The sequence below is a fragment of the Artemia franciscana genome, chromosome 17 (genome assembly GCF_032884065.1).
Source record: "Artemia franciscana chromosome 17, ASM3288406v1, whole genome shotgun sequence".
NCBI classification, from domain to species: domain Eukaryota; kingdom Metazoa; phylum Arthropoda; class Branchiopoda; order Anostraca; family Artemiidae; genus Artemia; species Artemia franciscana.
In genome coordinates, this window is record NC_088879.1 from 42,325,579 (window position 1) to 42,348,778 (window position 23,200).

The following is a 23,200-nucleotide window of genomic DNA, read 5'->3' on the forward strand; positions in this document are numbered from 1 at the left end:
ATAATGGTTTATGGTGTAGGATTGTTTTTAAAGACTCACTGAATGCGTTTTGGTCTCTATGTAATGGTTTATGGTGAAGGATTATTTTCAACGTCTCACTGAATGTATTTTGAGTCTCTCTGTAATGGTTTATGGAGTATGATTGACTTTAACGACTCATTGAAGTGTTTTGGGTCTCTATGTACTTTTTTATGGTGTAGGATTATTTTCAGCGACTCACTGAATGTATTTTGAATCTCTCTGTAATGGTTTATGATTTATTTTAACGACTCACTGACTGCGTTTTGAGCCTGTATAATATGGTTTATGGCGTGTCATTGACTTAAATCATTGAATGCGTTTTGGGTCTCTGTATAATGGTTTAGGGTGTAGGATTATTTTCAACGAGTCACTGAATGTACTTCGATTCTCTCTTTAATGGTTCATGATTGATTTTAAGGACTTACTGAATGAATTCTCAGTCTCAATATAATGGTTCATGGTATATAAATCACTTTAATAACTCACTGAATCTCTATGTACTGGCTAATGGTTTATGATATATGATTGACTTCAAGACTTACTGAATGTATTTTGAGTCTCTCTATAATGTTTTATAGCGTAGGATTGACTTTGATGACTAACTGAATGCGTTAGGATCTCTATGTTTTGAAAACTCTTACTATATTTTCACCATATAAGGCCCTGAACCACCTCCAGCCAGCCTTGAAGTAAAACTGGCATTTTCTAATTGTTTGCCTTAAAATATAAATTGGCGTCACACGTATTGCGCGATTCCTGATGAGTGTCATGGAATGAAGTACCTAATCAAAACTAGTCCACTAGCAGTGCTAAAGTCGCCTTGGACAAATGCTATATAGTGATGTCACTTGGGGTGCATTTACACCATTTGCGACCTTTTTTAGGCAGCAGTACATTGAAGTCTTTAAAGTATCCTAGAAAAATTGATTCCATGGACATTGGAATATTCCTGATTTTAAGTTATTGCTCCGAAGTGTAGAATTATCTTAAACATATTAATTTATTTATTCATCAATTTATATATCACAAACATAAAATGTAATAACAGCACTATTAAAACCGTAGAAAAATCGTATACGTATTTCAGTTGTTTCTCAAGACGAGAAAGATCATCCACCAAAAACATTAGGTTTTGACACAGGTATCTTTGGTAAATATGACACTAAAATGAGGAAAAAACTGCCGAATAATTATGAGAAATAAATAAATAAATATTCTGTACAGCTTGCGAAAAACAACTCGGTCAAATTGTTTTAAGTTTTTTTTCCGGCTCCAAATTCAATATATTATAAACCCCAATATGATATAAACCCCCGGAAGATTTTTCAAGGTGGAACCTCCATCTTTTATTCTCTTAAGGGAATAGGCTTCTGGCCAACGCCAAAAAAGTTTTATGCCAGGGTCATGACATTTTCAGGAATCGATATAAACCTCGAAGGAGTCTTTATGCACTTAATACAATCTACCCCTTCTCTGCTAATGAGGCTTGAAAATTACATAAAAATAGGTCTTAAATCTGAAAATTATTTAATCATGGCTAAGAATTCGAGCTAGGCCTTTAAAACTACTTTGCCAATTACTGCTTGAAAACCAGTATCGGATCAACAGCTTCCACCAAAAACAGATTGTGAACAAAAAAGACCACGAGAAAACACCTTCAGTCACAAAAAAGTGCTTCTTTTACATTTATGCCCAACAGAATAAAATTTGACTAAAAGAAGTCATCAGCTGATAATCTAAGAGGAACGTTCCCTTTCTAAACTAGCTACAGTAAAAACAAAGTTCCGAATTTATAATTTTTTCAAAGTTGTTGTGAAAGCGTTTTGAAACTGACTTTTTGGCAGGTTGAAAAAGTTTTCGAAGTTCCTTTTTATTATTCTTCTTTGTGATAGAAAATCAGCTGCGGGGTCTCTTTAAGAGTCTCCTTTTGGCTTCTGATATCTCTTTTTTCCCTTTTTTAGTTTTTGTTTCCACCAACAAATACTCGGTGACATGAAAATGCAATATTTGTCCACTAGGAAGTTTTGATGAAATATATAAATACAACTCCAAGGTGGTGGATTGTTTCCCCTCTACCTTAAATTTATTCCGAGGGTATAAGAAGAGGGAATTGAGTTAGGGTTGAGTTACGAGTGCAACAGTTCCAGACCCACGGAGCCAATTCACTGCTATTCCATGTTTTATATTTTCATTTCATTTTTTTCTCTGTATTTTGTTTTTTTTTACTCCTTTTTTAAATTTGTTATTCCTACAAATTATTTTAAGCATTCATGACTTTAAAAAATCTGCATGAAAACTTTTCCCACCGTTTTTATTAAAAAAAGACAAAAAATTCCATCGTTATAGATTATTTCTCGAATAACCAATGACAGGTGGATTGGACAATAGACAGGGTCGTATAGACGGTTTTAGGGGTGAAGGTGGAGGTCTGAAAATGTATCAAAATTGTTTATATTTATTTTTGTTATGTTTTCACAAGTCAGATAAAACATTTCAGGGGGGAGTTTGAACCCCCTAGCCACCTCCCTCTGGATACGGCCTTGGTAATATATAACTATAAAAGAACATTTAGTGAAGTTATACTTGATATACGAAGTTTTGTCATTTGTGTAGTTAGTTTAGAAGGAGAATGCTTAAGTGAGATTACTCATCAATTCATTTAGAATTCAACAATGTTCATTATTTGCTCATGTGCTTGTAAAGCTTTGACTATCACTCACAACTACAATTTCTGAAACAAACCATTAAGTTGTTTTAAGCTCTTTAGCTATTGTATCCATATGCTCTTTCGCTCTTAGTCGAAGAGCATTCAGACTAGAGTTTTGTATTTCTTCATTAAACACCGCTTCTTTTACTTCAGCAATAGATGTTGAAGGTAGTGATCCAGGGTTGCCGATATTGTGCCCAAACTGACCAAAACTTGATCCCATAAGACTTGATAGCCCGTTAAATCCTTGAGGAAGGCCTAAAGATGGCCCTGATGCAATGTAACTTGGATAGCCAGCTTGTGGGTGTGCCAGAAAGCCAGGAAGGGAGGAGGCAAGGAGAGGAGGAGATAGCCAAGATTCTAGACCTATAGGGATGCCGTTTGGTAGAGTTCTTGCATTGAGTACGCTCGACATTCCAGTTAGATCATGTTGAAGCTTTCTTAGTTGATGTGATGCTTCCATCTTTTCTTGGCGTCTCCATTTTGCTCGTCTGTTCTGAAACCAAACCTAGAAAAGAAAAAAGAAAATGTAAACATTTTCTTTTGTTTTCTTTTTATGTGCAAGACTGTGGATCAACTGTTAATATTTTAAAATTGCTCACCTTTGGAATTTAGAAGCCAAAACGGGCATCTTCGTATTTAGCATATTTTGCAATTTTTGTCGCAATAATGAACGTGCAACATATTTAGTATTTTGTACGACCTAAATTTTTATGACGTATATCAAATGTATATTTTGTATTTATCAGCTTTAGCTTGAGGTTGTATATTAGCAATCTAATTTACCAAATACGTCATTCAGATTCTAAAGCCATAAAAATGTACTTTCGTGTTAAACACATTTTGCAATTTCTGTTTCAAAAATAAACGATTTTGATAGATTTTTTTTACAGGGACTATTTTACACTTTTTAAGCCTTAGGATTCTTACAACAATTTATTTTACAACATTATCATACAACAACAAGCTTATCATAAGATCACAATTGATCAAGATCTTATCATAAGGTAAGATGAAGATGAAATCATCATCTTATACGATGATGTTAGCAGTGATTTTTTTAAACCTTAATCTCACTATTCTATCAATATCGGATCCTGCTTGATGTGCACCTTAGCTGTATTTTCCTTTCATTTTAATTCAAGCTGGTTCGCAATCACGATTTCATGGACATTTCATGACATCATCTTATACGATGATGTCATCAGTGATTGATTTTAACTTTAATCTTATCTTTCTATCAATATCGGATCCTGCTTGATGTGCACCTCAGCTGTATTTTCTTTTCATTTTAATTTAAGTTGGTTTGTAATCACAATTTCATAGACCCTGAGCTCATTTAAAAAATATTTGCTGTTTCTGAAAAAAAAACTTGGGCTAGGGCTTAAATTTTTTATTTATAGATAAAATAGCTCTTTGTTAAAAGTTTTGCACGGTTCTTCCTCCCCCTCCCTCTAGATGGGGCTTATACATCTTTGATTAAACATTCCGTTAATGAGCATATATACCTCTATTTCTTTCTTATATTCCTTTATTTCCTTCTTATTTCTTTTTTTTTGTGAGGCTGCAGTCTGTCTTTTCCCATTTTTATTTATCAGGCAAGAGAAGGGACAATATCAGGACAAAAAGGCAGGACGCCCAAAACTGGGTGTAAGGGACATACTAGGAAAATGCTTCAAAATTTAATGAGACTTCATTAGAGGGGAAATTTATGAGGCTATTAGTACCACGAACAGGTACAACACAGGGGGAGGAGGCAAGATTGTAAATCTCTCTGTAGCTGTTCTAGTCCGTTTCCTTATCCTAAATATGTCATCAGATGTTTACTAACACAATTTGATAAAACACAAAAGTGATTACTGCCAATCAGGGGATTACCCTGAGCTGTTGGTTCACAAAAGGGTACACTGAGTTTGCATTCTAGTTCTGCTTGTGGGAAAATCTATAAAAGAGATTTCATTCTTTATAAATAAAATGACTTAAAAGGATAGAGAGGGAAGGGTACTAGGAAATTTGTCCCAGGGCTCTGTCTTGGCTCTCGGCAACCCTACTAACATCAGTACCTATATGATTTTTAGTATGGTTGGTGCCAAAAGAACCCAGCTCCTGAGGTGGGTTTCACACTGAGGACGGTTGAGCGGAATTGAGCGGTCCATATCCGCACTGAGGACGGTTGAGCGGAAATCTCGCCGGAAATTTTTGCTTTCTTCTCTTTTTTTTCCACCGTTTGTGTTTTACTTCGTTTTATCTTTGTTCTTCCAAGTTTTTTTGGTACTTTTCGGTTTTATCATAGACACGTGGGAATTGAGGTTCAATTAATTCTAATGAAACGAAACAAAATATGATGAATATATAATGGTTGAGAAACAAATTTGGGCCATATATTTGCACATTAGGGGGGCGTAAAGCATAGCATATATTAAATACTTAAACAAAACCATTGCTGTATTTAATATATGCTATGCTTTACCAAGACCCATCCACCCCCCTAATGTGCAAATATATAGCCCAAATTTGTTTGCATAAACCAAACCAAAATACAAACTAAATACTTAAATTAAATATAGCTACAATTTATTTTGCAACCAAACCAAAGCTAATTGTGCGGTGTAAAGAAGTTGCTTAACCAGTTTCTTGTGTCATGCTCACATTGTATAATGTCTACTATATAACCGATAAGTACCGTTTTTTTTTTCGTTTTGTGCACTTAAGTGTTGTCTCAGAGTTTATTTCGGTTGTTTTGAAAGTTGTGTCAGCATTTGCAATGGATAAGCTTAAGATCATTAGCTACAAAAAACTGTCAGTTTTATTCCTATTCAGTTTTTCCATTATTCCAGTTGTATTTTATTTTATTACGCAAATCAACAGGAATATAAGAGAGCATAGAATTTCGTTTTTTAGATGTTCCTATAAACCACAGTTTTATACAAATTCACAATTAGAAAAACTTCAAACTTATCAACACCAAATCTTTATTGAATTTGGGATAGCCAATCACCAAGCTCGTCATTCCCCCTCTTCTCAGTTAAATGGAAAAATAAACCTTTTGGAAACTACATCAAGCTAATAGGGACCGATTGTGAATTGTTACAAAAGAAATACTATTGATACGTTAATGGATGATAAGTGGGCTGATACAATCTGAGCGCGAGGGTTGAAAATCTATGCACCTTTGACGGTTTGATGTACCGACATTAAACGACAAATAGGTTGTATCAGCTTGACTTTTGAGAAGCTTGCCCAAGAAATTAATAAGCTTAAAATGAAATGTTAAATAACCCTTTTAGAAGGCCCATTGGTCAAGTCCAAGCAATAAACAACATGCAAAATTAAAAATGAAGATTCAATGCTGAATTGGTTTCAAGCACGAGTAGGGGCTACAAAACTTGCCCATTTTATTTTTTCAGTCAAATGAGGGAAAAAGATAAAAATCCTAGACGGTTTGCAACCTCCTTCCCCTGGATGGCCGCGCATTAATTAAAAAAATGCCCACCATTTATTTTTAAAGAGCATGTGTGATAATTTGCTTATGTGTTTTCATCTTAAGGTATATGTTCTAACAGACTATATATAACTATGGCATTTTCTCACTTGGCTAAATGCCTAAAAAAATCTTTTTTTATGTGCGTTCTAAATAAGTAGGTCTAAGTAGTTTCATGGAGGCCATAGAAAATTAGTAGCTTAATAAATGTCAGCCTAATTAATCATTAGCTTAAAAGAATCCAGAAGCAGTAGTATCTCCTCTAGAGGCGGTGTTTAGGCTTGAACCTTTTGCTAATTTTTAGCCAGTTCAACAAAATCGTTTTGCTATGCCTTTTTGGGCCTTTAGTCTTATTTTATGAACCAGAATTCAATAAAATAATTTAGTTTTAGGATATTTTTGGAGGCCTAGGCAGTCACTACCCCATCCATCCCCCATGCTACTGCCTAAAGGATGAAAACTCTCTGGTGGAGTCTTACGAGGACAAAAGGTCATTCTTTAAAAAAGCTGGATATATGCTTTTGTTTTGGGCACTGCGATGTTTAAGGATAGATGTGCTTTTTCCCCATAAACGTTTCCAATACTAATTTTTCATTTACACATAAATTTGGATAGGCATCTTTAAACTAAAAAAAAAATTGGTATCAATATAAAAATTAGGTTCATGTGATAAAAAACGATCAAAAATGAGGTTTTCAAAGGCCAAATGAAAATACTGAAGAAAACAGTTGTTCGTTAGTATTCAGTTGTTCGTTAATATCCGTCGTTGGCAGTTCAATTTTTTTTATGCAAATTGTGGATATTGGCAAATAACTCACTTTATTGTTTGTTAGGTATTTGATTTTAATTCTTTTAAGTTTTGGTCTTTTATTGAATTTTATTTAATTTTTTAGGCAGGTTTTTTTTATTGGTTTTGTTGTACTTTCCGTACTTGTTTTTTGGTTTTTTCCTTGATCTTATTATTTTGTTCGCGCTGAAGAAGAGACGCGGTTAATCTCTCGAAATATTCACTTTCTGTGTTTTCTTCAGTATTTTCATTTGACCTTTAAAATCCCCATTTTTGATCGTTTTCATTCTTTATGTTATGGCAGGCCATTGTGGTTTAAAAAATTATCTTGGTTCATTTGATGTGTCTATTGCAATCCAACTTCTGTTTTAGAACTTCCATTTCTACTGACAAAGGCTGCTCTTTACTCACAGTTCATCACCATTAATGGTTGTATATAACTGTGAAAATAAGGTTTTTCTGTTCCGTAACTAATTCATTAGAATTAAGTAGGCTAGTTGAGTTAAATACAAGAGCTATGAAACGTGCCCGTCGAAAACCAATAGCTTAAGAAAAGGTTTCCCATCGTTCTGTCTCCTTCTAATGCTCCTCATCTAAGTTTTATTGGTTCAAATGCAGAATAGCCAGGAGAAGAAACGTAGTTTCGAATATAAAGGTGTAAGTAATTTCAAAAAGCAAATTACTAAATTATAATTTAGCAAAAATCCAATACAAGTAATTAGCAAAAAATCCAAAAACTTTAGATTGCCCTCAAAGGATACTAGCAAATATCTGGCCAGGGACAAAATTAATTCGCCAAACAAATGACGTACAATTAAATACTCGGAGAACTATCTCATATTATTTCTGATTTTCATAATTGAATCCCGTAAAAGTTCTCTTAAATCTAAGGGGTTCAATTTCCAATTGAATGAGCCTCTTCCGAAGTTTATACAATCATCCCTTCCATATGAAGTGCCTCTGCTTTTATTGGTTCATTTAGGTTTTTTTGGTTCAAATGCAGAACAACCAAGGTAGAAGAAGCGTAGTTTTGAAGATAAAGGCGTAAGTAATTTCAAAAAGCAAATTACTAAATTATAATTTTCATTTAAACGTAATAAATACAAAATGATATAAATAACATCATGGACATCCATTATTTCGCAAGAGGTGTTTACCGTCCTCACCATGAAATCTGATAAATAAACTAGGACGTTAAAAACTGCTTACAAAATGCATATAATTGTTCATTTTTGGTTACTATGGGCTGGAGTTAGCTCCTCGCTAAGATGCAGCTATTGCTGCAACCATGATGCGAAGGCTCCTCTAAGCGCTTTTGAGGGTTGTTTGTTGACAAATAGCGAGTGTTTCAAGATTTCATTTATAATAAAAACATCCGTGGTTCCATTGTGGAAATTGCTCAAATCGAACTGGAAAAAGTTTTAAAAACATGTTGAGATGTGTTAGTTTGCGTGTCGAGGTTCATGAGGAACAATTTCAACACCTATCAACTATTTAACGTGCAAGACATTGTTATTCAATGTTCTGTATTTTCTACTTTGAACCAAAAATTAGACTATACGGGTAGATATTTGTTCAAATAGAATCTACGATCAATAATGAGCAATAAACAATTAGAGCACAAACATCATCAACCCTCGCAAGGCTATTTGACTGGTAATGCATAGAGAAAGACAAACAAAAGAAGCGACAAACAAACAAAAAAGAAACAACACAAATACACACACACACACTAACCAGCCACGCTAGAACTGACTACCAACCAAAAACTAAGCCGGAGCAAAGTACCATGCACACACAATAGTAATATAATTCCAACTTGGCCCAGAGATATCAACCGTATGGAGCGTTAAAAAAACATATCATAATAATAAAATAGAAAAATAGAATATGTAAATTATACCTTGCTTTTACCTAAGTATTTGTACTTTTATCTTGTACTCATTTTTTAATTTTGTAATAAGTCTGTGGAACAGGGTGGTACAAGGCCGCCTTATGCCTTTGGCTCTGCTGAGCTTTTGATCTTTTACTCCTGATTCACGAACAAAAACTAATCAAATAATAAAAGGATTCGGCATTAGACTTTACAGTCCCTACCGGCGGTGCTGATCTCCGTTTCTTGGCCCTTCAGCCAGGAAGTGCAATGGGGGGCTGGGGGCAAACCATCCTGTGCTTTCGCACACCCTTCCTGTTTACCTTCCCCAGATTTCTCCAGGTATCTATTTAGAGCTGGGTCGACTCAGGCCAAGCTTACAGAGTCACGCCATTGACCCCCGTCCCGAAAAAACTAATCAAATGCACTGGATTGTAGGGCCCTGTTCAGGCCGGGATTTACCATTAGACCCAATAGGCCCGGGCCTAGGGGCGCAAAATGCAAGGGAGCACAATAAATTATCACTGAATGATTATTTTCTTAAGAAAAACTGGACTGATGTGACTTATCGTCAAAATGGCCTCCACCCCTGCGCTTTCTGCTCATAGAAAAGCGATTTTAGAACAACACAGGGATTCCGTGGCTACTTATAAACTGTCATATGTCTCCTAAGAATGGTAGCTGAGCGTTCGGTATCACTTCTCTCTTTCATCACTTTTGGCTCATCAGTTGTGTTCCGTTCAGTGTTTCCACTGTCCCCGAGTTTTTGGGAATTTCCCCCGAAAATCTCACAAAACAGAGCGACAAAGCCTCTTGTGCCAAGGATCCTCAAAGCAATAAATCCGGTCTTGGTCCTGTTCAGTCAAAATAACCCAGTTGGATCAAATGAAAATAAAAATTTATTAACCCTTTCATTAAATCCTAGCAATCGTAGTTAAAGCTCATATGAATTTGATAATTTCAACAAATTTATTTCAGGTTCAACCACCTGTTTTCTTCTTTTTATTTGTCATCAAATTTTTCTACCCACTGCTTGACGATGGAATACTATTTAGACAAGTCTATGATTTTGAGATAGGAATTTAATGCAAAGCTAAATGGGATAATTGAATAAAAGGGAATGAAAGGGGTTAAAAGTGGGCTCTCGATTCCGCAAAATTGAGTTTAGAGTTCATCACTATGAAAAGCTTGTTATGTTCGTATTGTCTTATTCAGCCATCTGTCTTTTTAAATCAGTTATTTAATCGAACAGATGTGTACAACGTATCAAAAATAATACTGGGAAATAAGTTCTTTCTATAAAACTATCAACTTGAGTTTTATGCTACCCTACTCAGCATTCGAAGAAGTACTTTAACAAACCCCAGCTTTCTATTATGGCCAGTTTCGTGAATCCAAAGATCCAGTTGCAAAATCTTCTTAATTAGAATTAATTATTTTCTTAATTAGGCTCTTATGCCTACTCTAGGTGCATTGTTCATTTGAGATATTTTTTAGATAATTTTTTGGTAGTACAATAATTAAAATAAAGCCATAAAACGTACAAGAGACTCGTAGTCTCTCAAGATATACTCCTACACGGAACAAAGCCGTTTTAGAAAAACAATATTTTTTCTAAAAGAAGGAAAATAAAGCAGGGACAGCTTTTAAGGCTTGTGACTTTCTATGCATAATTCTGTTTGTGCTGAAAAAAAGCAGAACATCCTTGGATGGAACAGGAAAAGGTCACAAGAACAAATTTCAAGACAATATGAACTTCACGGGAGGGAATAAAAAGTAAAGCTCTGAACAGGGAGGTGAAGGAGAAGCGTTCGCAGCTGTGGTTGTCTGTATTGGCTTGAAAATGCAATGAATTATCAGCGTTAGCAGTTGTATATAATTTATTTATGTAATATATTTTAAGTATCATAAATCAAAGTGAGGATTTTAGACAAAACTATAAAGAAAATTGAAAACTTCATTGCTGGATCAAAAATTATTGAAAACTGAGCTCATAATCGACACCTTCAGACTAATGTATTTTATAAAAGTAACTACGATATATAAATTACGCCGAACTCCGGCATCACTTGGGAAGAAGAAAAGGGACATGTGCCCTCTTCAATTGTACCCTCTCCCTTAAATTTCAAAAAGTAAGTTTTTTTTTAATTGTATTTTCATTCAGAAAGAGAAGGCTATTTGCCCCCCCCCCGGATTTGGAAAGTTATATTTTAAATCCTCCCTCCTGTAGTTTGTGAATTAATACCACTGACACTGATAGGTACTACCATCGAAACTTTCCAATAAAGATATTAGCTTCTAACCGACAGCGTTGTCCTTCACTATGAAAAGGCCATGAACCAAATTTTATCAATAGAGAGGCTTCCCGAATAATTTTTTTGTCTTATTTTTCTGACACTATTTTGAAGTAGCATTCAATGACAATGTTGACAGAAGTTAACGTAATGCCTATTTGGACTTGGAAGTGCAAATGACATTTAGGGAAGAAATATCAATGTGTACAGATCATATATAATTTTCACAAGTAAAATATAGGCTATTATTAATAGAAAATGTGTTCCGTTTTATATATTTTTAATGTATTTTCTGTGAATTTGACCCGACTTGGACAGTTTCAGAAACTTCAATTTCGGCACCTCTACGTAAAGCTGGTAGCTTTCATGGCGTCACGGTAAGGGCAAGTTGACAGTAAGGTTATGCTAATGAAATATTAACGCTAGGTCACGTTAATAGCGTCACACAAATTCACAGTTTTGGAATTTTCTTTTGTGTTTCATCATTTCTAAAAGTTTTGCTTTTTCCCAACTTCTCTATGAGTTTTGTCAGGGTTCTGGGAAACAATCTTCCCAATAATTTTCTAAAATAATTTCTTCATAAAAGCAAATTTGATTTGTGCTTTCTAGTCCGTGATTTATCAAAAGGAGGGGACAATTTCTTTTCACATTCGTGTTAGCATGTTTGTCGAGAATTAGTCTTTTAATGACTAGCAATATTGGTCATCGTTTCGGATTTATCCGGTGATAGTATACTTTTTATTGGCTCATATCCTCTGTAAATCCCCAAATTCTGCGTCAGTTGCTTTTTTTCTCGTGTTGCTATCTTCATAATCGTTAGCGTGATATTTTCAAATTGATATGTTTTATTACATGATTTAGGATACTTTAAGAAATTTGATGCTTCTGTGAAACAATAAATTGGACTTAAATTTGATGTTTGTTCCAGTTTTGAAACATAATGTAAATCTCTGTGACTACTAGACATGCACCGAATGAACTGATCAGACTTCGTAAAGTGGAGTCGGAAAACAAAAGGCCATCTTACCACGATCATAAGACAAAGAATTAAGCTCAAAATACGAAGTCTATGACAGAAAAAAAAATGGCAGTCTTTTTCGCCAGATCATTATAAATCTCACCATAAGGCTCCTGTACCCAGGACCTTCGTTCGAAGGAGGGGGACAGAAAACTTTAAAAAAGCATTAAAAAATTTGTGTAGGCTATATGCATTTTTGTAAATTTTTACGAGACGAACAAAATTTCAGCGGGGGAGGGGGGGGCTCAAAACCTGCAATCTCCCTCTAAATGCAGCCTTGTTATGGGGTCAAATCAATCCGGAGGTTCTTTCCCGCCGGGCTCAATTAAAGCACAAGTAAAATAAAGAAGTTCGATAAGGGCAAAAGTAAAAAAAAAATGTAAAATTGCACAATAGATAAGAATGCAAGAGGTGAAAAAGACAAAAAAGGGTAAAAGCTAAAATCTGATACAAGTAAAATAAAAGTTAACGACAAAAAATGTACTAAATGATAGTCCATTTTTGGATATATTCATAGTTGACTTTAATATATACTAAGTTAGTCCACTTTTGAACTTAATAATTAAAGATGGCACGAAATGACCGACTTCACCAATCAATTTAGAATGAATATTTGACTAAAAAAGGTAATGCATATACAAGACCATATAAAGGGGGCGTTATGTTGTTCGAGCCCTCCTCCCACCACCCAAAACATTATTTTCGACTCGTGAAAACCTAACACAAATGAATATAAACACATTTTTAATGCGTTTTAAGTTTTTTGTACCCGTCCCCCCTAATAAAATCCTTCTGTATTCTCCCCTCTCCAAAAAAAATCCTGGATACAAGCCTGTACCTATAAAAAAAAATTATTGGCTGATAATTTGCGTCGTTTGGAAGATGATATGTTTGTCATTTCTTTTCCCATTTTTGTCATTTTTTTTTAATATTTCCTTTTTTCCCATTTTGCAGGAAAGCAAGAGTGAACGTTAAAGTTCATAATTTTTGGTGGATTTTGTCAGGGGAATTACAAGTTCTAAGGGGAAACACTCAAGACGTCTTGTTTCAAAAGAAAAGCGCAGTGTTTGTTTTCAGAGAATAAATTTTGGACGTTCTAAGAAAATCATTGACTGTTCTTTTTTTGGAAGTCCCAACTTTTTTGAGACGCTTTCAATTCGAACCCAAGGACTGTTCATTGATCAAAGTACTTGAACGAGTTCAGGCAAAGTCAAAAGAGTGTCAAAATATTTATGACCTACCTGAACTCTCACTTCTGGTAATTGAACTTTCATCGCTAACTCCTCTCTACTATACACGTCAGGATAATGTGATTTTTCGAAAGCTCTTTCCAGCTCATGAAGCTGATATGTTGTGAATGTTGTGCGATTCCTTCGATGTTTCTTCACTTGCTTAGAATCATTGGGGCTATTGTCTGCTAGAGATTCGCAATCAGATAACGAACAGTCAGGTTGGGTCACATCAGGAGAATGTAGTGATCTATGCGGAGACACTAACGAGGAATAAAGATAGTTAATTTAAGCAATTTAATTGACATACATGCAGGGTCATATCCAAAATTTATTTGGGGGGGGGGGGTCGGTTACAAAAAACTTTAATAAGCGCTTCAAAATTTGTTTTCATTCATTTTATTACGTTTTTACGAGTCGGACGAGAGTTTCGGCTGGGGGAGGGGGTTCGAACTCTCCAAAGCCATTAGAGCCAGTACCCTCCCCCTATCCAATTAACGTGTCAGTGTATCAAAAACAGTGACCAATTCATCCATACCTTGACGGGAAAGGGGGGGGGTCAGACACTTATTACAAAAACTTCACTTGTATAACCTTTACGAAACCCATACGTCGTTCCAGTGCTTCGCAAGTATAACTGGAGAGAGAGAGAGAGAGAGAGAGAGAGAGAGAGAGAGAGAGAGAGAGAGAGAGAGAGAGAGAGAGAGAGAGAGAGAGAGAGAGAGAGAAAAAAAAAGAAATGGACCTCAAGGCTTAAGGCTCTTTTTGCTAAATTCTCGAAACGTGCTCTCGTATTTAACTTTTACTGTTAGGATAAACACAAATATCATTTATCATCGTTTATGAATCGGCTTCGAATTTGAAAGTAGTGAAATTATTTTTTCAGTTGGTTTTTTTTTCTAAGCTCTTTTCTGAATTTTGACTTACTAAGGGAGCTGGGAGGTTGAATATTTAAGAGTATAATTTTACCCATTTCCATTTTTGATGTCATTTGCCACTTCACGATGACGTTGCTAAGACAAATTTATACTAAACACGTAAGTGTAAGCATTAGCCTTTAAACAAGATTAAATAAAAGAAAAAAAAAACAACTTTTTTAACTGAAAGTAAGGGGCGACATTTAAACTTAAAACGAACAGAAATTATTCTGTATATGAAAGGGGCTGTTCCCTTCTCAACGACCGCTCTTTACGCTAAAGTTTGACTCTTTCTCTCAACTCTACTTTTTTTTTAAACAGTAAAGCGGGGCGTTGAGGAGGGAAAGGCCACGTTCATATGCGGAGTAATTCTATTCGTTTTAAGTTTGAATGTCGCTCCTTACTTTCAGTTAAAAAAGTTGTTTTTTTATTTAATTTCTGAACGTTTTCGAATTAAAGCATGTTTTGATTTTGGCTCTCCGCACAACAATAATTAAAACGATATTTACATATTAGTCTTTCTTTTTGCTAAATGGCTTTCTCATAGTTCTGATCGGACGATTTTGGGAAAAAAGGAGCGAGGGAGGAGGCCTAGTTTCCCTCCAATAATTTGGTTACTTAAAAAAGCAACTAAAACTTTTAATTTTTTACGAACGTTTTTATCAGTAAAAAAATAAACCTAACTTACTAATTAACTTGCGTAACGAACTTCTATATTCGTATGTTCTTATCACGTATATGAGGAAGGTCACCCCCTCGTCAATACCTCACTCTTTACACTAAAGCTTAAATTTTGTTTCAATTCCTTAATAGTGACCCCTGGATCACAAAGGCCGTAGAATAAATAGTTGAAATTACCAAAACTACTTTAGCGTAAAGAGCGAGGTATTAAGAGGAGGCGAACTACTCATGTGCTTAATAATTTCTGTACGTCTTAAGTTTTGATGCTGTTCCTTACTTTCAGTTTAAAAACCTTTTTTATATTTATTTTTTCATTGTTTTTAAATAATGCTAGAAAATCCTGCGCCCCCTTCACCCATAACAAATTCCTCCATGGAAAGATCTCTCGACGTGACCTCCTCCCTTCAACTCCTCCCCCAACCAAAAAGATCCCACTGGAAACGTCTGTAAACTTCCCAATAACCATTACTATATGTAAACACAGGTCAAAGTTTGTAACTTGAAGCCCCTCCCACGGGGACTGTTGAGGAGTTAGTCGTCCCCAAAGACATAGTTATTAGGTTTTTGGACTATGCTAAATAAAATGGCTATCTCAGAATTTTGGTCTGGTGACTTTGGTCTGGTAAAAAATGAGTATGGGATGGGGCCTAGGTGCCCTCCAATTTTTTTGGCCCCTTAAAAAGGGCACTAAACTTTTAATTTCCGTTAGAATGAGCCTTCTTTTGAAATTCTAAGACCACTGGGTCGATGCGATCACCCCTGGGAAAAAAAACAAATAAACACGTATCCGTGATCTGTCTTCTGGCAAACAATACGAAACTCATATTTTTGTAGATAGGAGCTTGAAACTTCTATAGGGGGGTTCTCTGATACGCTGAATTTGATGGTGTGTTTCATCCTATTTTCCAAAATAAGGCGAATAATTTCAGGATCGTAACTTTTGATGGGTAAGACTAAACTTAATGAAGCTAATATATTTAAAACTAGCATTAAAATGCGATTCTTTTGATCTAATTATTGGTATCAAAATTCCGGTTTTTAGAGTTTCGGTTACTATTGAGACGAGGCACTCCTTTCTACAGTTCGTTACCACGAACTGTTTGATAGTAAACATAGGTCATTTTGTTGTTTCACTAGTACTGAAAAAACACATCAATGTTTCAGGCATTTTTGAAACTCACTAAAAATTGTTTCCGCAGTTAATTTTCACTTATAAAATAAAAATGTAGTACAATTTAATGCCTGAATCGAATCTAAACTATTTTTCCCTTCAAATGAAGGGCAATATTCTTCAAAATGTGTTTTTTTTAGTTTTAGCTTACTTAGGTGGTTGAGAAGGGGTGTATACAAGAAGAGAGATTGTAAACCTTGAGCTAAGGCTTTTCGATCAAGGAGATAACAACAGTAGATAAATTCTAACACCATCGCTTCTTTCCTCCCCAATGGCTGATATTATCCTCGTTTCCTCGATTATATTTTTTTAATTATACGTTTTTCTGCTTGTCATAGATTATAACAGTGTCCTTGTTAAGCTACCAAGCGCTTCTACTCAATAAATGACACCAAAAAGTGCCATTTCGGTATTATCTGGCACGTTAAGATGGCGTTCAGAACAGATTTAAATGTACTCAAGAGTTTCCTAATGAGTTATCAAACATCTTTCTAAAACCTGGGGGTAGTCTGCTAGTCATGGCAAAAAAAGGAATCAATCCATGCAGAAAAGTAATTTTGTTTGTTTTTCAAGGTGGGGGGGGGGGCTCATATCGGTTAAGGGTTTTTGACCATGATGAATCGAAATAGTGTGCTTTTAATTTTGATACCCCGCCATTTTTGAGGGGTTTTGAACTGATTTTAAATTTTGAAAAAATTGTTTCTGAAATGAACTTTTACTTTTAAAATTAACCTGTAAGCTATAATAGTTGTCATTCCTGAATCAAATTAAAATGAATCATTTTTCTTACTGGACAGTTGTTTTTTTTTATACGTTTTTAGCTTTTAGTTTCTATGGGCTCTTCACTAGCTTGTAGTTATTGCTACAACATTGATAGAGCAGCGCTTGAACTTGGCAGCATATTAGCTCAAATATTATTTGACAACTTATTTAACAACTAAAAGTTTATTTTGCTGCTAAGCTACTAATCTGTTCAATTTCTGACGACTTTCATGAAGAAACCTTAGAATAAAAAAAAATCAAAAGAGTTAAAAAGTTAAATATCTTAAGCAAAAAACAATAAAATTGGAAGACAAGAGTGTCCAAAAGTATATCTAAAGCTTCAACTGCGATAAAAAATAGCATAAATAAATAACAATGCAATGACAAAATCAATTAACAATAGTTAAAAATAATAACAAAAATTAACAATAAATAACAAAAATAAACAACAATAAAAAATAACAGACCCACACACAAGAGCGTGGAAGGGGCCGAATTACAAAACTGTGCACAAAAATATATTGAAAATATGAATATAAATCTATTGAATAATTCCTAAGAATTTTGGCGGACAGGGTGAGCGTCCAAGGCTTGTTCTTATATACGTCCATGACCAAGGTTATATCCAGGGGAGGCTAGGGGATTTGAACCCTTCCTAAAATGTTTGTCTGACTCGTAAAAAACGCGTAAAAAGTCGTAAAAACCTTTTTAACCCCCCTACCCCCGAAAAAAATCCTGGATACGGCCCTGTCCCTGATCATGTAATTCTTCAAGACAAAGTGCAGCGGTGTACATATTTTCTTTACTGCGATCACAGCGTATAAAAATACTTAATTCAACTTACTTAATTAATTGAACATTACTTCAACTTGTAATTTTATCTTTCCTAAAATGATGTATTTAACCAAAATAGGACGCATAGGTTAACTGTGCAAGATTTTCCTACGGTGAATTAGTTAGCATGAAGAGTTTTATGTCGTATAATTTCGACAATTCCATCAAAAATTTATAAAATACAAGCACACATCAGTTATTTACCCAAGGATTTTTTTTAAGGACGGGATAAGAGGGAAAAGTAAAGTATAAAAACGAATAAAAACAAATCAATTGTACAAAAAACATAATATCTAAAATTTTTGGAAAATTAGAGAAGAGAGAAACGGGCCCAGAAACTCCCATCCCCTGTGTATTGGCCAATCAATACTTATGGAATATATTTATTTGAATTTACTATTGTCGATTATATATGGTAAATATATTGGTTTATATTTACCATAATTTAATATATAATAATCTATATATGTATATAAATAAATTGTTTGTGTACTGACGTCATGTTTGTCGAGTCGACTGACGTCATGTTTGTCGACTGACGTCATTATAAGGATTGAGTATTATGCCGTCATGAAGTTGTTTGTCGACTAACGTCATGTTTGTCGACTGACGAAATTACAGACCGGGACATCGGGACACAAATGACGACTGGGACACCGGGACACAGGGAATGTAAATGACGACCGGGACACTCAAAGAGAAATTACAGACTGGGACACCAGGACACAAATGACGACCGGGACACAGGGAATATAAATGAAAACCGGGTCACAGGGACACAACTACAACGGGGACGCCGGGGGGCACAGGGGGGATATATAAATGACGACGGGGACACAGGGAGTGTTCGATTAGCATTCACTATCAACAAAGCTCAAGGGCAATCATTAGAATAATGAGGTATAGATCTGAATACGGATTGTTTTTCCCAAGGACAATTATATTATGTTGCATGTTCAAGAGAAAACCTATGAGGGTTTTCGGTCGCGCGAAACTCCTCGTAACCAATTACCTATTGACTCAACTATTTACTTGAAACTATTATAAATAAACCAAAAAAAACTATTATAGCCTATATATATGAAAAAAGATGAATAATCGAATTAAAAATAATAATAGATTAATAAAAATATGAAGTAAATAATAATAACAAATCCAGTCTTTACACTTTTCAATACTGAACTCCATCCTGCCATCCCAACCCCACCCTAGCCCCTATCCACGCTTACCTTCCCATCGCACCTTCACCTCTGCATCTCCTCTTCCTCCCTTACCCACCCTACCAGACATAATAAAATTCAACAAATTTATATTAATAATATAACATATAATATATTATATCATAATGTATAGCTTCAAGATTTTCCCCCAATATAAATATACTTGGATTACAATCAGTTTCAAATCATTATTTTTTTTTTTTTTTGTGATAGTAGCGGGTATAAGTAGGGTCAGAATATAATTTGGGGCTTTCTAGATACATGTTTACCTAGATATATAATATAATATATTTACCACAATTAATATATAATAATTAATAATATAAAATAGAATATACACTTTCAAGATTCCTCCCCCCCATATAAATATGCATGGATTACAATCAGTTTCAATTCATAATTCTTGATTTATTGAATTTTACTGGCGGTCATAGCGGGTATAATTTGGGTCAGAATAGAATTTGGGCCCTTCTAGAATAAAACTTACAAGCTTACAAGAAGAGCAAACCGAGGAGAAACGCGCGCGAGTCAGGAGAGGGAATGCATCCGGCCCAGTACCCCTCAACTGAATTTTATGTCTACGGGAAATTAGAAAATAACCAGAAATGAAATAAATGAAAAGTTTTTTCTAAATGCGGTTGAAGACCGATGTTTAGTTACACACAAAAAAAAGGAAAAACCATCTTGGTATATGGGGTGCTGCCGCGCCTCTCAACCCTCTACTCTTTGCGTTAAATCGTAACTCTTTTATTTCAGTGCTTCAAGACTGAATGCTCACGAGACCAATGTTATATAAATTTAACTTTTCTATCACGATACTAGGAGAACTAATGAATGTAATGTATTTACTTTTCAGGATGCAAACTAATTGAATATTCCGCAAATGTATCAAATTGCGCTAATAAAGCAATGATGGAAGGGTGTATCCAGGATTTTGTTCTGGGGGCGAAATTTTCATGGCGGGGGGGATAAAAATGTTTTAAAAGACGGAACAAAAAAGTTTATGTGCGTTTTGTTACGTTTTAGCGATTCGGACAAAAATTCAAGGAAGGGGATTCAAACCTCGTAACTCTCTGGATACGGCCTTGGCCAGCGTATAACAAATTACGATCATAAAGAACAATTTATTTATGTCTTGTTAAGTTGTAAATTTTTCATCTTAGAGAAAGGGACATGGTCTATATGGATGTTAAACCTTTAAGAATAAAGGTGCAGATTAGGTGCCCATATAAAGGGGATCCTACAAAAGTCCGGAATTTACTTTAAAACATTTATAAATACGTATTTACCTCATTCCTAACGGCTTATTGATTCACTCTACCTCCACTACCAACCCTTGACAAATGTAAATACAGCCCCATTTATATCGTTCAATTGTCTTTCATAATAATGAGTGGCAATCGGTAATGTTTTCCAACAGAGAGGGCAGTTCAATCGGCAAAGAAAAAAAAACATCACTATTGTAAGATATAACTGCAATATATAAAGTGGGCTGCATATTTATCCCGCAGGAGTGGTAGTAATGGGAAGTCATGTGACTTTTGAAATGAGATAGGTATACTATTCATGATTGTTTTAAAGCAGTTTTTATACATTTTTAGTGTTTTCTTCAAACTGCACCTAATACGCTAAAAAATTTATGTATAGTACCTGCTACACTATCCTTATCTTCTTCGCATGTTCCTTCGTTCTTACAATTATTTTCACTAAATATACGACGTTGAACAAGATGGTCTCTGAAACCCAATATAGCATCTATCGAATACCCAGCGAACTGGGGCTGAGCTAACATATCTTGCTTAACTTTTAACTGGGGATAGACCTCACTATTCCCTTGATTCTTATCTTCATTCAGGGACTGTTTCTCCATTTGTTCCAACTCTGGCATTTTCAATCAAACTGACACTCACAAGAAGTGTTTCCCCTTAAGATGATTCATTCTCAAAATCAGGCCGAGAGGCGTGGCTAATAAATGATAACAGACCAATAGGAAAGCGCCTTTCTAAGAGGCATTATTCTTTAAGGTGGGAATTGGGAGTGATAATTGTTTGCTTTATTTAGGAGGTTACAATTGACAGATAAATTGATATCCGTTAGTAAATAGGTTTGATCATCCATAAGATTGTTTTAGTAATTTGCTATTCTGAGTTAATAAGATTGGAATAGACAATGCTTTTGGTAATACTTGAATGTCACAGCGAATGCATGTCTATATAAATTCGATAATCTGCTAGAAAATTACTTGTAATCCCAATAAATTAGTAGAAAAAAGAGTTGTGGAAAATGGGGATTTTTTATGCAGTTAGCAAGGCCGTAGCTTATCCAGAATTTTTTGGGGGGGGGATTCAAAAAAATAAAAAAATGCATCAAAAATCATTTTAAATGCCTTTCTTTACGTTTTTTTTAGCCGGACAGAAATTTTGCGGAGTGGTTCAAACCCCCTACCCCCCTGGATATGAACTTGGTAGTTAGTAACTAGAATAAAATCTAAGTGAATATTGCGGCTTTACGTTCAACATCTATCTTTTGCGTGAGATAGCCTAATGAATAAACAAAAACAGAAAATCTTATAATTTAAAGGAACCATTAAAAAAGTAGAATTTAGGAAAATTAAAAGAGAGCCAGCCTAGTGGCAGAAATTCACGAAAGTTTATAAGGGGAGGGTGTTTTGATTTTTCTAATGAAGGTAGCCTACAAAAAAGCATTTTGAAAGACTAGGATGGGAGCGCTTTTGCTTTTCTCAATTTATTTTAATTAAGATATCCCGAATTGCGAATCATGTCTCAGCCGTCACTCTATGCAAGTTTTGCTAAAACTGGTCAAATGAATTACAAATTTAGACAATTCCTAATTATAGAAATAAACTAGATAAAATATGATTTGTTTTCGTAATTTGGATGTAGTTTATAGAGAAAACTTCAAACTAAGCGTGCTCACTTGGAAATCTTTTGAGACCTGGGAAAAATTTGGAAACATACTGTAGCTATTCGAAAAACTTAGAATATAATGGATAAATTCATGGGTTTTGATATTGTAGGGGAAGGAATTCTGAGTAGGGAATAAACCTGTGCTTGCAACTGTATCCATTCCACATGAACCAAAGATTAAGTGTATAATCAGACAGTTCGTGGTAACGAACTGTAGTAAGGAGCGACCCGGCTCAATAGTAACCAAAACTCTAAAAATGGAATTTTGATACCAATAGCTACATCAAAAGAATCAAATTTTAATGCTGATTTTAAATATATAAGTTTTATCAAGTTTAACCTTACCCGTCAAAAGTTACGAGCCTGAGAAAATTTGCCTTATTTTTGAAAATAGGGGGAAACACCTTTACTGTTTTAAAAAGTAGAGTTGAGAGAAAGAGTTAGCGCATAGAGCGGGGCATTGATGAGGAAGCATCCCCTTTCATATACGAAGTAATTTCTGCTCGTTTTAAGTTTTAATATCGCTCCTTACTTTCAGTTAAAAAAACTTGTTTTTTTTAATTTAATATGTGTTTAACAAGATTTAAGCATTACTCACACGACGACAGGGCAGTGCTGCCCAACACAGGCGGCAGATCTTAAAAATTTAAATCAAAAGGATTTTTTCGGGCGGGAGGGGGTTACAAAAAACGGCTTTAAAAAATACGCCAAAAGTTTGTTTATAATCATTTTTGTTACGTTTTTACGATTTGGACAAACATTTTGGAGGGGGGCAGGTCAAACCCCCTCCCTAGATACGACCTAGAGCAGAGGTAAAAACAAGAAAAATACAATTATAGAAAATAGTATGTCTTGCAATCGGGGCTGTATCCAGTAATTTCTTTTTTTTTGGGGGGGGGGGCAAAAAAAAGTATGTTCACCCACCCAAACTTTGCAGCATGAACTTTATACCAAACAAATTGGGTTCAAAGCTGTTGTGCAATTGAAAACTGTTCGCTACATTAGTTCTAATTTGCGTTATCATCTTTTTTCCTTACCAGAGTTATCATTTGGGGTTGGGCCAAGAGGAGTAGTTCCACTATTTAATCCTTTGGACAATATTACAATTTATTAATTTTAAATAAAAAATAATAATTGATGAGAAACTGGTTTTTATGTTACCAGGTTGATTTCTTTTTTGGCTAAACGAAAAATTCGTCTAGTTAAGAGGTAAATTTTAAATGAACTTTTTATTGAAGTTTTATTAACGTTGGCAGCCGACGGTTGGCTCAGTAAAAA

General features: G+C 34.9%; 1 protein-coding gene across 1 annotated transcript; it reads right to left on the bottom strand.

Moving 5' to 3' along the window:
• Nucleotides 1-1,002: 1,002 nt before the first annotated feature.
• Nucleotides 1,003-20,889, bottom strand: LOC136038259 (retinal homeobox protein Rx1-like). Its single transcript, XM_065721375.1, has 3 exons — nt 20,646-20,889; nt 13,423-13,673; nt 1,003-3,236 (listed from the first exon to the last, which is right to left on the bottom strand). Exons 1-3 carry the CDS (start codon nt 20,881-20,883, stop codon nt 2,766-2,768), a joined length of 960 nt encoding a protein of 319 aa, XP_065577447.1. The 5' UTR covers nt 20,884-20,889; the 3' UTR covers nt 1,003-2,765.
• Nucleotides 20,890-23,200: the final 2,311 nt, after the last annotated feature.